A 16,024-nucleotide genomic window follows, 5' to 3' on the forward strand; every position below is an offset into this window, starting at 1 on the left:
GCCTTTTGCCATTTTCAGTTTCAACAAAATCAGGATACATCTCACGAACTAGAGCGCCCATTACCGTTGGAGGTTTACGAGAACCTCGGTATGGATGCACTTCCCAATGGCTGAATACATCATGTTTTAAAAAATCATCTTGTCAATAAGCAAAGGGACAAGTAACAATTTTTCTGTGGAAGCAAAAAATTTACTTACTCACCAACAGCCTTGATGGTGGGTCTGTCGGCCTCCTTCAGTCTTTCACCACTATCAGTCCTTGATCGAGTTTTCTTTTTTTATCCTGGGCCTGCTCATTTGATGAAGCCCTGTTATTTTCTCTTGGAGCACTTGGCATGGATCCCTCTGACTTGGATGACACAGGCCTATGATTCAAGCGCCCAGTCATCCTGCTTCATGCATGATAATTAGTATCATTTCATAAATTGTTATATAACAGAAAGAGGAGGCACAAATATCATAAGGGGACACAGAAGTGATGTTAAATAAACCATCATTAAAATAAGTAGTAAATAGACACATAATTAAAAACAATACTGAATAAGTAATATCATTATCCAAGCCTGCATAATAATTCGGTATTCTACATGAACATTAAATAGTAAAGTAGCATTTCTTGTACAAGAGGAACATGGACATTTAGTAGTCATCATCATCATATTCTGTGACATCCTCATGTGTGTTTTCCTCTTCAACATCAGTGTGTTCCTGGTTGCTATTTTCCTCAAGCATTTCTTCTTCATCGCTGCTACTACTACCATCATTAGAACTATTGTCTAATGAATGCTCATTACTGCTTTCTTTTTTAATAGTTTCAATATCTACAGGATCTAGAATATCATCAGAACCATTTGTAGATACAATAAAATCATCAACTGATCCATCAATGTCAACACAGAAGCTTCCTTGTAACCTATCTTCCTGGAAAAATATATCTGCAGTAGATGGGTCATGTGAACCATCCACATCAGGATTGCTCAAGGTTCTTGGATGTATCTTGTAAACAACGGACCAATCACGAAGATCATGCCTCTTAGATGGATATTGCAAGTAGTAAACTTGTGTGGCCTGGTGAGCCATGGCAAAAGGTTCAAAATGTGCAAGCCTTGAAGATGACTTAACTTCCACAATCCTAATTTAGGTTCAGACCTAAGGCCCCTAATTGGGTCAAACCAATGGCATTTTAGAAGTACCATTTCAATTTTTCTACCAGCAGTAAAGGACAACTTAACAATCTCCTCAATAACACCATAGTAGTCGAGTTGTTGATCATCTGAGGTGAAAGAAGACAAACAAACCCCAGAGTTCACTGTGGTCAACCTTGCACGTGAATTCTCATAACGCTCTGACCAAAATCTATAGCCATTAACATCATATGAGCTATATGATAGTACTCTAGATTTGCATCCATTGGCTAAGTTCCACAAGTCTTCATCTGCATTGGGGTCCTTTTTACACTACAGAAAAAGTAAGTAGTTTTATTTTGTTAGTATCTGAATTAGTAATTATATATGTTGACATGATATAAGGCTGAGGAAATAGATTATTACAGTATTCTTAAACCAATCCACAAATTCTTCTCTCATCAGTTGATCGAGGACCTCTACTGATAGATTGGGCACCTCTACACGCTTCTGTTCCTCAAATGATCTAAAAACATGTGCAAATTAGAAAACTTGTGCCAAGCAAGGCTAGACAATTACTATTTGTAAACTTACTCTCTAAAACGGTCTACAGCAGAGCAGTTGGTCAAAATGTATAGCCTTGCTGCATTCAACTCTTCTTTGGAGAGGTCTCGAGGTACACCTCTACCGTGCAAGGTTCCTTTATATTGGAACACATCTAGGCTACAGCCATCATTGTGGACCTCTGTTCCTCCATTGTTGTATCTATCAACCCTCTTCCATCTAGTACGAACATGGTCACTAAAGTACCCTGAAAAAAAATCTGTCATCTCTTGCACTGTGTGCGCCTCAACAATCAAACCCTCTACTCTTGCCTTGTTATGCACCTTCAGTTTGAGATCATGCATGTACCTAATATATTACTGCAGTGTTAATTGATGCAGGATATAAAGGTTAAATAAAATATATTTTTGGTTTAGGATACTTATAAATACCTCTCATGTTGGTACATCCAATGAAATGCTACAGGACCACCCGCCCTTGTCTCATATGGAAGGTGCACAATCAAATGTTCCATTGGATTAAAGAACCCTAGTGGAAACATTTTCTCAAGCTTGCATAGCAAAACTGGGATCTCCCTCTCAAGTTCGCGCATTTGAGCTGGGTCAATTTCTTTAGCACATAATTTTTGATAGAAAAAACATAATTCTGCAATATCCTTCCATTCCTTATCATTGACGAAACCCCGTAATGCAACTGGCAGGAGGCGCTCAATGATAATGTGGAAGTCATGGCATTTTAGGCCAATAAATTTCTGCTAATCCAAATTTATAGATTTACTTAAATTAGCAGCAAAGCGGTCAGGGAACTTCAATTGTTTAAACCACTTCAAGATAGCCAATTTATCATCCTTGTCAACACAATATGGTGCTCTCGATTTTTGCCACGTGCCATTGGGCTTATGAGTCAAGTGCAATTTTGGGCAGTCACAAATCTCAGCTATGTCAAGACGTGATTTAACATTATCCTTAGTTTTATCTGGAATATCTAGACATAGGCTCAATACTGCCTCGGAGACATTTTTCTCATTGTGCATGATGTCAATGTTGTGTCGCAGAACCAATTTTCTGAAGTATGACAATTGCCACAAACAACTTATATCTGTCCAGTTGTGCTGCTTTCCATACCCTACATATTTGTTCTTACCTTTCGTATCAAGAGTTAGGCTATTAAGCTGTTCATATATCTGATCGCCAGTTAGGCGCTTTGGTGGAGGATCATAAACTTTTGTTTTCTTACGAAAACACTTAACACTCTTGCGAAATGGATGCGTAGCTAAAAGGAATCTCCTATGGCAATCAAACCAACAAGGTTTATACCCATGCTTCAAACAGAATGTTTTAATGTCAAACCCAGAAATTCGACAAGCTAGTAGTCCATGTGTGCTCCAGCATGATACTAAGCCATATGCTGGAAAATCATGAATGGTCCACAGCAACATTGCCTTCATAGTGAAGTTTTCCTTTTTATAACAATCATAGGTTTTAGCACCCTTATCCCACAAATCCAGAAGCTCATCAACAAGGGGTTGCAGGAAGACATTAAAGCTCTTCCCAGTGTATTCACGACCAGGAATAACAAGTGCAAGAATAATGTTGTCCTTTCTAGTGCACATTTCAGGCGGGAGGTTATATGGAACAACAAAAACAGGCCAACATGAGTAAGGGGCTGCGGAATAACCAAAGGGTGTGAAGCCATCAGTAACCAAGGCTAGACGAACATTCCTAACCTCCTTGGCAAAATTCGGATACAACTTGTCAAATTCTATCCACGCTTCTCCGTCAGATGGGTGAACCATAACATCCTTGTCGCGGGCTTGGGCGTGGTAGACCATGTGCTTGGCTGTGTTCTGTGTCATGTATAGTCGTTGGAGCCTTGGAGTAATTGGAAGCTAACGCAACACTTTACGTGGGACTTCCCTAGAATTGTTTCCTATGGTTGGCTCATACCGGGATTCACCACAAACTGTGCAAAATTCTTTATTTTCATTATCTTTGTAATATATCATGCAACCTTTTGGACATGCATGGATCTTTACATATGGCATCCCCAGGCTATGCACAAACTTCTTAGACCTATAGAAGTTTGTAGGGAGATCCTTGACATCCTCATCTCCAACAACTTCATGTATAAGATTCATTATTTCATTGTAACACGCTTCAGACAAGTTATATTGTGACTTAATAGTCATGAGTCGTGCAACAATGGACAATCGGGATTGACAAGTTCTTTCATGCAGTGGCTTATCTGCCTCCTCCAGCAATTCATATAATTCTTTTGCAGCTTTAGTTGGCTCCTCACCGGGTTTAGCCCCTTCTGCACCAATAGCATCTAGTAGCATTTCATCCATCCTATCTGAGCTATGTATAGAATCATAGTGTGCTGAATGGGGTACATCAGGCTCCCCATGGTTAGTCCACCTCTCATATCCCAACTGGAAATCATTGCGGCATAAGTGCCTCTCAATCTCATCCCTTTTACGTTTGTGGCGACAATCACACTTAGTACATGGGCACTTAGATTTCCCATCTACAGCAGTTTCAGGCAACGAAAAGGCATGGTCCAAAAAAGAGTCCAAACCATGTTTCCAAGCTCGACTAAACAAGCTACCTTTTCGTTCATTGTACATCCAACTACGATCCTCACCCATCGTATTTGACCTAAACATTTGCACGTTTCAGATTAAAATTAAATTTGATTGGATGAGTGCTAACATCATAGATATAAATAAACAAAATTGAGTGAAAGTTCAGAACAATATGCTGTACACAATGTGTATGTTTTCTAGTACGTACGTACACTACTTACACTTAAAATTCAATCAATCAAACAATTTAATTATTTGGCTCGAGCAAATGTATACACAATGCATGAATGTTCTGAAATTATAGATTGATCTATAATCCCAAGTAAAAACAATCTATCAGTTATCTGCAAACACTAAAAGAACAATGCAATCACCACCTAGGTGTAGCAATTATTAAACATCAGATTGTATAATCAGAGTTCCATGTTGATTTCAGAAACAAAACTGCAACACAAACAACAGAGGGAATAAAGAGGGGAAAGGAAGGAAGATGATTGTGCGCCTGGCCTGGCAGCACGCGTGGGGTACCTGGCGATTAAGACGAGGGCGACGCGTCGGCGCTGGTGCTGCTGTCAATCAACTCGAACCTGCACGTGCTCGATGAGGGCGAAACGGCGGCGGCTAATTGGCAGTGGTGGCGTGGCCGTCGATCCTCTCTGAATCCGTAGAAGCTCGATGACGGCGAACAGCTGGCCTTCTCCGGCCGGTCCGCCACCAGCTCGCCTCTCGGGTGCTCACCAATCTCACGATTAGATTGGTTGAGGGAGAGGCGGAGAGGCAGAATACCAACAGACAGAATGTGTTATCGTGGAGGGATTTTAGGGTATGTGGCGGCGTGATTTGGCGGGAATGTTTCCTTTGGCGCTGAAATTACTCCCCCGACAGCCTACTTTAGGTGCGATTACTCGTTTCACGCTAAAAATATTTGGTCTCCCGCGCTATCATATATGTTTTTTTATCAGTAAAAATATCAGCTTCCGAGAGATTGAAAATTATGACTATATATAAAATAAACTTTGGCCTATGCGTTTATGTGTTATAATTAATCAAACATATTTTTTTCACCTGTCATATTATTGTTGTTTGCATCTATGTCTATATAGTTTTCAAGAAAAAAATATTTATGTTGCAAAGTACCTGAAAGTACCATCCAACCACCACAAAAGAGCTCATATAACTAGTCTATATATCAAGTCACCCAAAAATATTTATATTGCAAAATTACATCTAAAACTTAGTTTCACACATTATAGGGACGGTTAGGGAGGGCTTCTTCCAAAACGGCTTTATGGGGTGCAGTCTCAGCTTGCGTGAAACAGGTGCAGCTGGAGCTAGTAGAAGCCCTGCCAAACTGGCCCTCAAAATCACACGACTGGATCGTACTACTCGGCTATACCACTAGTTCATAGTAGGAAGTAAACTCACTCTAGCTAGACCCACAAGATTATCGCTTGTATGTGTAATGTTTCCAAATATGGATAAATAACATTAGTATTTTGTTGTTAGTTTCATTATTCATAAAATCGATGAATGACTGTTGCAACATTGAATATGTAATATGAAACAATCAAAATTTTTAGCCGTTTGGATTGTAAAAGGATTGTACACATTAAATTAATTCTCTCATTTAAATTGCGAAGCCCGTGACATTTCAAATTCATTTGGTAGGTTGGCTAAGGTTTAGTGGCCCCGTTTGGTTCCCATTCTAGGGATTCTAGCGTGGCTCTTCTAGCCTTCGCATGAAGGACCAAATGAAGTCTATTTATAAAACCTTTTCAGGGATGGATGTAACTTTTCGCGACGAATCTAATGATAGTAATTAATCGATGATTGGCTACAATGATGCTACAGTAACCATTCTCAAATCATGCGGTCAAAGGCCTCATTAGAATCTTCAGGGTTCCTAGCGCGGGGGTTCTGAAGTTGGTTTTGTAAACTAACTTTGTTTGACACCGTAATTAGCGGTCAAAGTGTTACTATTTTCTAGCATTCTATAAACCAAACAAGGCCAGTATTCGTGTATTCATTCATAAGAAAACATTATAAAATATATTATTAAAATATTCAATTAAGAAAAAATATAGTTTACACAAATAAATAACCGTGTAATCCATAAATTATACGAGAAGAAAAACAAACACAATTATATGGATAATCCTTGAGAATTAACCGCTCCCAAATAATCTTCCATCAAATATTAATTGTTTACATAATTAGCTCTCCCTAATTAATGGCCCTCCCACGCTCCGTCTCATCCATTCAGCTCATTCATCATCAGCCCACCTGCCGTTCCTTTCGTCTTCCAGCATCAGACCTCATCCACGTATCCATGAAAAGTGTTGGTTATTCCTACTTATCCATGAAAAGTGTTGGTTATTCCTACTTATCACCGTAAGTTACATTACACTGTTGGTGAAATATTGAACCATTGGCTATTTGGTACATAAGCCAACAGGTAAAATAGTTACCGTCGGACATGGTTCATAGAATAGCCATATGTAGTTATAACACTGTTAGTAATTATCTAACCATTGGCTATAACTACTATTTGCCATGTGTAATATTGAGACAGTTGGGAAATTAAATACTCTTCCCTGTTGGCTATCTAGACTAAGTTGCCAACAGGGCACTAACTAACCGTCGGAAATACTTTCTACTGTTGGCCATCACATACAAAGCCAAGAGGTTAATTTGTAACTCTTTGAAACATCATAACTGTTGGCCATACGTAATTGTCCCAACTGTTTGTTGGCTATTAGTCCTTCCCTGTTGGCCTAGGTTAGGTTTCTAGTAGTGTTCTGGAGAGAACCCAAGCTCAGAGTGGCCTCAAGGCCCATTTGGTTTGTTTCCTAGAATGCCTAAAAGGCACATTGACGGTTAATTAGGGATATTAAATAAAGCCAGTTTACAAAACCAACTCCAGACCCCCTGCGCAAGGAATCCTGACGAATCTAATGAGGCCTTTGACCGCATGATTAGAGGATAGTTACTGTAGCATCACTATAGCCGATCATCGATTAATTACTGTCATTAGCTTTGTCACGAAAAATTACACCCATCCCTGAAGAGGTTTTGCAAATAGATTTCATTTAGTACTCCATGCATCTAAGATTCTTTTCCTAAAAATTTCTATAACATGAAATCAAACAGGGCCCAAATCTGCCGTAGACTTGACTTTGCAAACTTCTCCATTGTTCCCTGTCGCTTTCTGAAACGTGTTGAGAGTCCCAGTAAGCAGTAGCTAGCACCGATAAATCGCTAACATGACACAGTATTTATGCTGTGGATTTGGAGAGCATGTGTGTCAAATTCCAACTTCTCTCCTAACAGTAAGTTACATATCCGCATGTGCTGTTCAAAGTTTGCTATGATTCGGAAGTTGGTTGCCTGACAAATGAGGTGGACTGTACAATGTCGTGATTGTAATGATGCTATGTTTGAAAATTTGCTAGGATTGAAATTATGCTAACTATAATATCTGGTCCTACTGAAGCGACACTGATTTTGTATGAGACTATTTTTTCCCAATAAAATTCACTACTCCAGCGCCCCTCATCACCGCCGGTTCAAAATGGCCATCACCGCCGGTTTTGAGGGGCGTTGGATTTAACTCGACAGTGATAAGAAGGGCCATCACCGCCGGTTCCACAACCGGCGGTGTTGAACCTGTCCCAAAACAAAAAAAAACCCTCCTGCTGCTCGCTGCCCGCCGATGCAGAGAGGAGGTGGCGGTCCCCTGCTGCTCGCCGCCCGCCGCCGTAGAGAGGAGGCGGCGGCCTCCTGCTGCTCGCTGCCCGCCACCGCAGAGAGGAGGCACCGACCCTCCTGCTACTCCCAGCCCGTCGCCGCCCCACGAGCCCTCCTGCAGTGGACTCTCCTCGCCGCCGCCGCCCTGGGCCCGCTCCGTGCCGCCCCCGGACCCTGCTCCGTGCCGCCGCTGCGTGCTCGCCGCTTCCCTACCTGCAGGGGAAGAGAGGGGAGGCGAGGTTAGGGAAGGGGAAGGGTCGGCGGAGGCGCTCTGTGTGACGGGGGAGATGAATGGGGAACGGACGGAGCGAAGAATGGATGCAACGACGATCCGGCGGCGGGCGGCCAAATCCGGCCAGGTGGGAGCGGCGGCCGGGTGACCACGGCCAGATCTAGTGGCGGGCGGCCAAATCCGGCCAGGTAGGCGCGGCCTCCGGGCGCGCAGCCGCCGACGAGGGCTAGGGTGACGCGACCGGCGAAGCAAGGCAGGGTCCTCGCAGCGGCGGCCCACACCCACACCGAAGCTCGCCCAGCTGCGACGGGGCTGGGTCCTCAGGACAGCGGCCCGTGCCCGAGATGGCTCGCGCCGGTGGTGAAGCTCGCCCTCGCCGGAGCGCGCCGAGGTTGGGGCCGTGCGCCGGAGCATGGCCTGGGCGCATCCTGTCGCTGACCATAGCGGGTCACGGGAGGAGGCGGAGCAGAAGGGCAGGCAGGCGAGCGGAGCAGAAGGGCAGGCAGGCGAGCAGAGCGGGCAAAGGAGCGGCAGGAGGGAGCGGAGGGGCGGGCTGGATGGCGAGAGAAGAAGAGAGGGAGCCTCGGGGGAGATGAGTGAAAGAGAGGTTTAGAGAAATTAAAATAGGTGGATAACACATCACCGCCGGGTCATATTACAACCCGGCGGTGATGCTAACGTATCACCGCCGGTTCGTAATACGACCCGGCGGTGATACTTTCGAGAGCATCACCGCCGGGTCGTATTACGAACCGGCGGTGATACGTTAGCATCACCGCCGGGTTCATTTGGAACCGGCGGTGATAGACTATCACCGCCGGTTCGAAACAAACCGGCGGTGATGATGCGTTTGCGATGATGTATTCTGTAGTAGTGATTGCGTCTTAGTTCCTTTCAATATTCTCAAACACTCTTAGAGCACTATACGTACCTTAATGGGAAGAAACCCTATTCATGAGATAGCGAAATGGCAGCTAGTCGACAACCTAACGCAAAGGGAAGAATGATTATACCTTTTCGTATATCCCGATTGTGTGTCTAGATGATGCACTTTTGCCAGAGAAACCAGATTGACAACACGGATTAAACTGCACTTGACAAGATCATCCAGAGATCGATCAAATGCTCTTGTAGATTTCCTAACTCGATCCGTGCACACCTACATGATGGTGCACCACGAACCCTCGTCGGAGTCCTCGACGTAGCAGTGGCCGGCGGCGTACGGGTAGACGACGCCGCCCGTCCGGGGGCAGTAATAGCCATAGCCGGGGTGGTAGCCGTAGGGGTACCCCTGCGGCGGCCATGCAGCCACGGGATTGCTACAACCGGTGGCCGCCGCCGCCTTCTCGTCGACAACCTCCTCCACCTTGATGAGGTCCGCCCTGCCCACCTTCACCGTCTTCCGGAGGCAGCTCGTCAGGCTGGTGGCGTCCACGCCGTCGCCGACCACCACCAGCTGGTCGCGCTCCTCCCCCTCGATCCCCACGGATTGCACCCCTGCAACCACGGCGGCACACGTCGACGTCATCATCAGTTGAATGATCCGACGATCTGCAGCGGCATAGTGTACATAACGAGTAGCAGGCAGTGCTCACCGTACGTCGAGCCAGCTAAAGCCAGAGCACTTCTCCGGCACTTGTCGCACGTCATGTGCACCTTGATCACAATCCTTTGCTGAAAAAAGTTGCAAAAATTGTTTCAGTTGCTTGCATTAGAGGCAGGAGAAGATGCCATGATCATCGAAAGAAGACTACTCTTCTCCTCCTGACAGAAAGATTGTTGTACCTTCGTCATTCTTTTGTTGGTCTGTTTCTGGTCCCCGACGGGAGAGTTTCTGTGTGGTGTCTGGCAAGTGACAAAACTAGCTCGAAAACCTTAAAACTTCAGAGTTTGTTGAGGAAGGGAGAAGGGCCCTTATCCAACTTATATAGTAGGACAGCAGGCCCGATGAGGAGTGTACTTTGCGTCCCCACTAAGAATATTACCCAGTGCTAAGAAGATTCCGAGCAATTTATTTATTTAGACGAAAGACGATCGATCCCAACTAAACCACCGCGCCTTTCTATATGTGCCGTGGGTTAAGCATAAGCAACTCTTAAGAATTGACTTCGCGAAGCTCTCTTGGCCTGGGTTGTTGCTGCGCTTTCTGAAACCGTGTTTGATTTTCAGTTGAATAGGATTCATCGTTGATTCTTTGGCCTGCAGGAGGTGTGTGCTGTGGAATTTGAGACCATGTACTTAGGCGCCCAAGTAGTACAGAGACATGTCTTTGTTTAAAAATTTTTCTTGTGTTTTGAACTTGGCGTTTGACTCCTACGTTGAATGTTTGACATGTTAGCCGAGACATAATTGTTGGTGTGAAAACAGAGGAACAAAAACAAAGAATCAGGTGGACTGTATAGGTTCGACACTGAATTATTGACAGTTAATTTGTCAGAACGTGATTGCAATTATGCTATACTCCATCCGTCCTGAAATGTAGGTCATTCTAGGATTTTTCCAACAGATTATGGAGATGGAGAAAAGACTCTACTACCCCTAATTATTAAGCATTGAGACTCTATTTGAGTAATTAAATATGTACTAATTCAAGTATCATGTTTTTTTCATGCACCTTCCCCACATACACCTCCCACTTATATGGTTGCATGCACGTCTTTCTATTGGAAAATTCCAGAAAACGATGTATAATTAAGATAGTTTAATTCAATCTCAACCTAGATGCCTTACATTTGAATACAAAATTTGAACTCTAGAATGCCCTATATTTCAGGACGAATGGAGTACTATCTAATGGAATTAACTGGAGCTACTAATGCAACACTGATTTAGTATGGGATCATTTTTCGAAAAAAAAGTGTTTGGCGGCCATTTCAGTATTCCCCAACAGTCATTGAGCACTGCCTTGAACAGAAATCATTTATCAGGTAGAAAAAGTCAACTTGGAACTAGGGAGGAAATGATGACACCTTTTCGTATATCCTTATCGTGTCATTAGACACACTTTTTCCCAAGAAAACCAAGTTAACAACACTGAGTTCCTCATTAGTGCTCTAACCACTTTCTGTTAACCCTGTGCCTGAAAAATAATGTACAAACTACAAAGTTACTTTCAGAAGCTGCACAATTTGAACATAGTAACCACGGTGTAAACCCGTTCCTTCCAAATCTATGACATACGCGCACTTAAGTTCTACTTGCAACAATATTAATCAAATTACTTGACTAGGGATTAGTCTTGGTTGCTTCACTCCGTCTCTTAAGTCCAAATGATGGCGATGTGGTCAACCCAGGATCCTGGAAAGGCACATGGATCTGAACTTTGTATGACCATTAGTAATTGCTGAGTTTTCTAGGAAGCTGTATCTTTCGATCAATCTATTTGATCCAAACGGGCTGCTTCAATCAATCCTATAGAAAAGCAGAAAGACTGCAAAGTGAAGTATTGTGCTTTATGGAAAGGAATTATCAGAGCCGGGTACGTAAGCTAGGTAATTGAAATTATTAGCTGAAAAGAATTGTATGTACATTATCGCGTCAAGTTTTGAACGCTCATTAACTTGGAACTGATAGGAACATTCCTAGTTCTAGTAACAATGCTAAGAGGCTACAAAAACATTTTTTGAATGGAATTTCCTAAGAAAAGCTGGGATGTAACTTCAAATAAACAAAACTAATTTCATGCGCACAAAATTAGCATGTAGCAATGCTATATAAATATACAAATCTATATAATGTGGTGGGTAGTTATATTCTGATAGTTGTGTGTCTGTATAAAGCTCTGTTTAGTTCTCAAAATTTTTCATGCGCTACAGTAATTCAAACGTTTGACCCGTAATTAGGAGTTTAAATGTGAATAACTGACAAAACCCATTCCATAACCCCCAGGTGAAATCGCGAGACGAATCTAATGAACCTAATTGTGTAATGATTAGACAATGTTGTGCTACAGTAAACAATCTCTAATGATGAATTAATTAGATTTAATAGATTCGTCTCGTGATTTTCCGTCCATCGGTGTAATTAGTTTTATAATTAGTTTATGTTTAATACTTGTAATTAGTGTTGCAAACGTTGAATTTTTTTGCTAACTAAACGAACCCTATGCTGTCATCTGATTGGTCAGTGGCCACTTGTTGGTTTACTTGTGGACTTAACCAACTCATGAGGACAATGAAACAAACAAGAGGAGAAAATTCAGTCATTGAGAGGAGCCGCTGCATAATTGAGCCTTCACGGCTTTACCACTTTCTTTTGAAGAAACCACTTCTAGATGGCGAAAAGGCAAATGATGCATCCATCATGATCTACGTCACCTTACGTCAAACGCGGATGTGCTCGTGACGTTAGTATTTTGTTCTGACAGATGACGTCAGAATTGTACAGGCTGCGTTGGATTTTCATCTCCCTTCATCCTACGGCACCAGGTACATCGGGATCGCAGATTGGCACGTGCTGGAGTAACCCCAAATCACTTGTCCGCGAGGATGCAAGTGTTTGAGAACTAAACAAAAAATTTGGAACCAAAGCGAGCAATTGAGAATTTGAGATTCTTTAGAAATGGAAAAATATCCAGCACTGCGGCAGAACTTGAGATGCAGGTGCAAGTGAAGACTGAGAACTTCTTATGCCCCATAGTGAAAAATCAATTCAGACCTCAAAGATGTCACTTTTCTTTATCTGTAAAAATTGATTCAATCCCCTCCATTTTCTTAAAAAAGTACAGTTTTTATTTTAGACCACAAAGAAGTACAGTTAGGCAAAACAGTTCTTATTTATCTCAGCTACAAAAACTAACTCTACATGATGGGGCAACTGCTTGGCTCCTCGCAGACGACCATCGGCGGCGGCGGGTGGTGGTGGTAGTAGTAGCCATGCGGCGGTGGGTGCACCACCATGGGCTGCGGCGGCTTCGGCTCCTCCGGCTTCTTCTTCTCCTCCGGCTTCTTGTCCTTCACTTCCTCCACCTGCAGGATCTCGGCGCAGCCGACCTTCCTGCGCAGGCAACTGACCAGGCAGACCGGGTCGACGCCATCGCCGACCACCTCCAGCTTGTCCCTGGCGTCGCCGGTGATCGCCACCGAGATGACCCCTGCAGAGACGAAGAGCGCTGTCAGCACACTGACCACCACCTTTGCACCAGCTGCAGATCCCTGACGAACATCGTTGCGAATGCGTACCGTCTGCTCTGGCGGCCAGCGCCATGGCTCGGGACCGGCTCCTCTCGCACGGCATGCTCACCTTGACCACCATCTTTTGCTGCGCAAGGCAACGGCGAAGCAGAAGGAACAATGGAGCAACACAGATCAGTCGCGTGATTCAGGTTCAGAGCTCTGAAAAAAAAATGCAGCTGAAACAGAGATCTGAAATTCTAGGGAGCGGCAAGAGAACTTGCCCGGCCCTGCTTACCTTCATTGCCTGCCACTGAAGAGTAATTTGGCTAAACCGTCGCGATCGGTGGATCAACCGAGGCGAATTGGGTGGCCACTGACTGATCGAGCGTTTGCTGCGAAGGAGATTGCTCGGGGGGCCGCACTCTTATATAGAGTAGATTAACAGGGGATCATCAACTAACCAAACGCGTGATAAGCACTGGACAGTGGGTCAGTGGCTTGCCTTGGCGACGAGTCAACGAGATCTGAGGCGAGCGAATTCTATTGCCCACTGGCCATGCGCTCTGCGCTTCTTGGAAGGCTCCGACAGTTTACTACTAGCAGCAAGTTGTGCAAAACCAGCAAAGTAGCAACGCGGTGTTTTTCTTTTCTCGAACACGCAGGAGAGTTACGCATCTTTGTATTAAGAGACATGGTGTTTCTTAGCTTAAAATAGTTACTTATGTTAGTGTTAGCCTCAAATGTAACTTGTTAAGTGGTTCTTTTGGTATAAAAAAATCAGCAATCAACAGTACGCGTCTACAAAGGCAAGTTAATAGTGTTCAGTTGAAAAAAAGGGCATGTTAATAGTGTCTACTTGTCTCTTTCTGTGTCCTCCCCTTCTCTGAACCCTACGTCTGTCATGTTTCCAACAAGATGCGGTGAGCTTGATTAGCAGCATCCCTAATCAGATCCGACCGAGCCAAGGTGTTTGGGTACAAAGCTCTATGGTGACCTACCAGTGGCCTCCACGAGGCAGTGTAAACTAGGGTTCAAATTTCACGTTTTTACTTGTGAAAAAAAATAATATCCAAAAAATTATGTAAAGTCCAGTTCTAGTACAGTTGATAATTGGACAATCCCAAGTGATCAGAAATTAGTAAGTTAGGAGTACAATGTAGTACAGAAGGGCATCTCTTGGAAGTAAGAGCCGGCTTAACAAGTTTAGAGAACCAAAACCACATCTCTAGAGTTTACATGATTTTGATAACGCCACATAACAGGTTCAGAAATTAGCACGGCTTTACTAATAATTAGACGCAACCGGGCACTATGCAATATGCATGCCACACTCACCGTTCAACTGATCATGAATCTCATGGTAATCTTGCTTGTTTTCAGTTGCTTTCTCCGCAAAACCCATTTCCTGGTGCACTTCTTCTCCAGGCGGTTGGATCATGATCAGTGCCTCCTTTTGTCCGTACGGCCCCATCTCTAGCAAAAACTCATGACGCCGATGTTCTGCATCTAGAGAGAGTAGGTGGGTAATGCGCGTAATGATAATTAAGATGCATAGTTTTGAAACGGGACCCTTTTTAAAAATTGGGATCGATGTGAACACACGAGTCAACGGTCGGTCTCGCTCTGAAAATGTTCGTGTAGAAGCAATCAATTCTAATTGCATCATTGCCACCCTGAAGCATCCCAGGTACTACATGACAATAATACATGTAAACGATGGTGATCCGTTGCTTTCTACGGTTACGTCTCCCTATAATTTCGTTTACTTATCAAGTACTTTATTCTTTTGTGACAATGACACGCCACTTGTTATTTGCCGAGAGTGGACCTCTTTTCTGACTCTAGTTGTTGTCACCTACTCTCACTTAAGCACCGTCAACAAAACTCAGATGGCCGATTGGCGGTATGAGAATACTGACTTGTTCTGAAGACCAATACCGACGAAGGGGGAATTGGGCAGATTTTATTTCTGTTTGCAAAGATTACCACAAGACTTACAAATAGACTGACGGATTTGGTTCGTTCTTTAACATCTCATGGTTGAAAAAGTGAACCTTCTTCCACCATACTTATGCTGTTCAATTGTTTTGCCTGGAACCCCAGTTGGAATGCAAAAATAACTTCATATTCCTGAAGAAATTGAACTTGTTCTACATTAGCTCAGCGAGATTTTTTTTCAAAGCCCATATTAGTTACTTTTTCGACAGAACTGATGAATATTAATGGAAATGAGGTATTGATGAGAAAGTGAAAAGGTGGACGCGTTGTGCTGGGTTTGTGAATTTTTTCCGTCCATTTGGCAAATCTCGCTTTTGTGGGTTTTGGAAGGGGAATTTGAAACTTTTGCCACTTTACTCATCAAATTTTCAGGATTGACGACCCTATGGCTGACGCCTAACAGGCAGTTTCTGTTTATGTAACTTGAGTACTTGACAATGAGGAATGTTGAGTACTTTATCCTGCTTGTGATAAGTGAATTGTCAACCGTGCGGTGTGATCGTGCGCTTGGTCTTTGGATTGCAGATAAACGGGCGTCAAGTGTCGACGGAGAGTTGCCGTGGAGGAGCTCAGGCCGGGCTGCAGCTGTGGCGTCCAATCCTGGATCGAGGGCGCAAGCGGCGACGGAAGGCGGATTTCTTGGTTTGCGCCACAAAACTAA

The 16,024-nt window shown here is 43.6% G+C and overlaps 2 protein-coding genes across 3 annotated transcripts; both read right to left on the bottom strand.

Annotated features, from left to right (window-relative positions):
* Positions 1–9,133: 9,133 nt before the first annotated feature.
* On the bottom strand, positions 9,134–10,736 carry LOC120680748 (heavy metal-associated isoprenylated plant protein 47-like). Its single transcript, XM_039962274.1, has 3 exons — positions 10,037–10,736; positions 9,847–9,925; positions 9,134–9,748 (listed from the first exon to the last, which is right to left on the bottom strand). Exons 1-3 carry the CDS (start codon positions 10,043–10,045, stop codon positions 9,411–9,413), a joined length of 426 nt encoding a protein of 141 aa, XP_039818208.1. The 5' UTR covers positions 10,046–10,736; the 3' UTR covers positions 9,134–9,410.
* Positions 10,737–12,903: 2,167 nt separating this feature from the next.
* LOC120682598 (heavy metal-associated isoprenylated plant protein 16-like) lies at positions 12,904–13,956 on the bottom strand. 2 transcript variants are annotated; one of them, XM_039964563.1, is made up of 3 exons: positions 13,661–13,956; positions 13,432–13,584; positions 12,904–13,343 (listed from the first exon to the last, which is right to left on the bottom strand). In XM_039964563.1, exons 2-3 carry the CDS (start codon positions 13,502–13,504, stop codon positions 13,051–13,053), a joined length of 366 nt encoding a protein of 121 aa, XP_039820497.1. In that variant the 5' UTR covers positions 13,505–13,584; positions 13,661–13,956; the 3' UTR covers positions 12,904–13,050. The 2 variants fall into 2 exon arrangements, with proteins under 2 accessions (XP_039820497.1, XP_039820496.1); XM_039964562.1 differs by having other exon boundaries at positions 13,432–13,510; positions 13,661–13,948.
* Positions 13,957–16,024: the final 2,068 nt, after the last annotated feature.

This window comes from Panicum virgatum, chromosome 7N (assembly GCF_016808335.1).
Source record: "Panicum virgatum strain AP13 chromosome 7N, P.virgatum_v5, whole genome shotgun sequence".
Lineage (NCBI taxonomy): Eukaryota > Viridiplantae > Streptophyta > Magnoliopsida > Poales > Poaceae > Panicum > Panicum virgatum.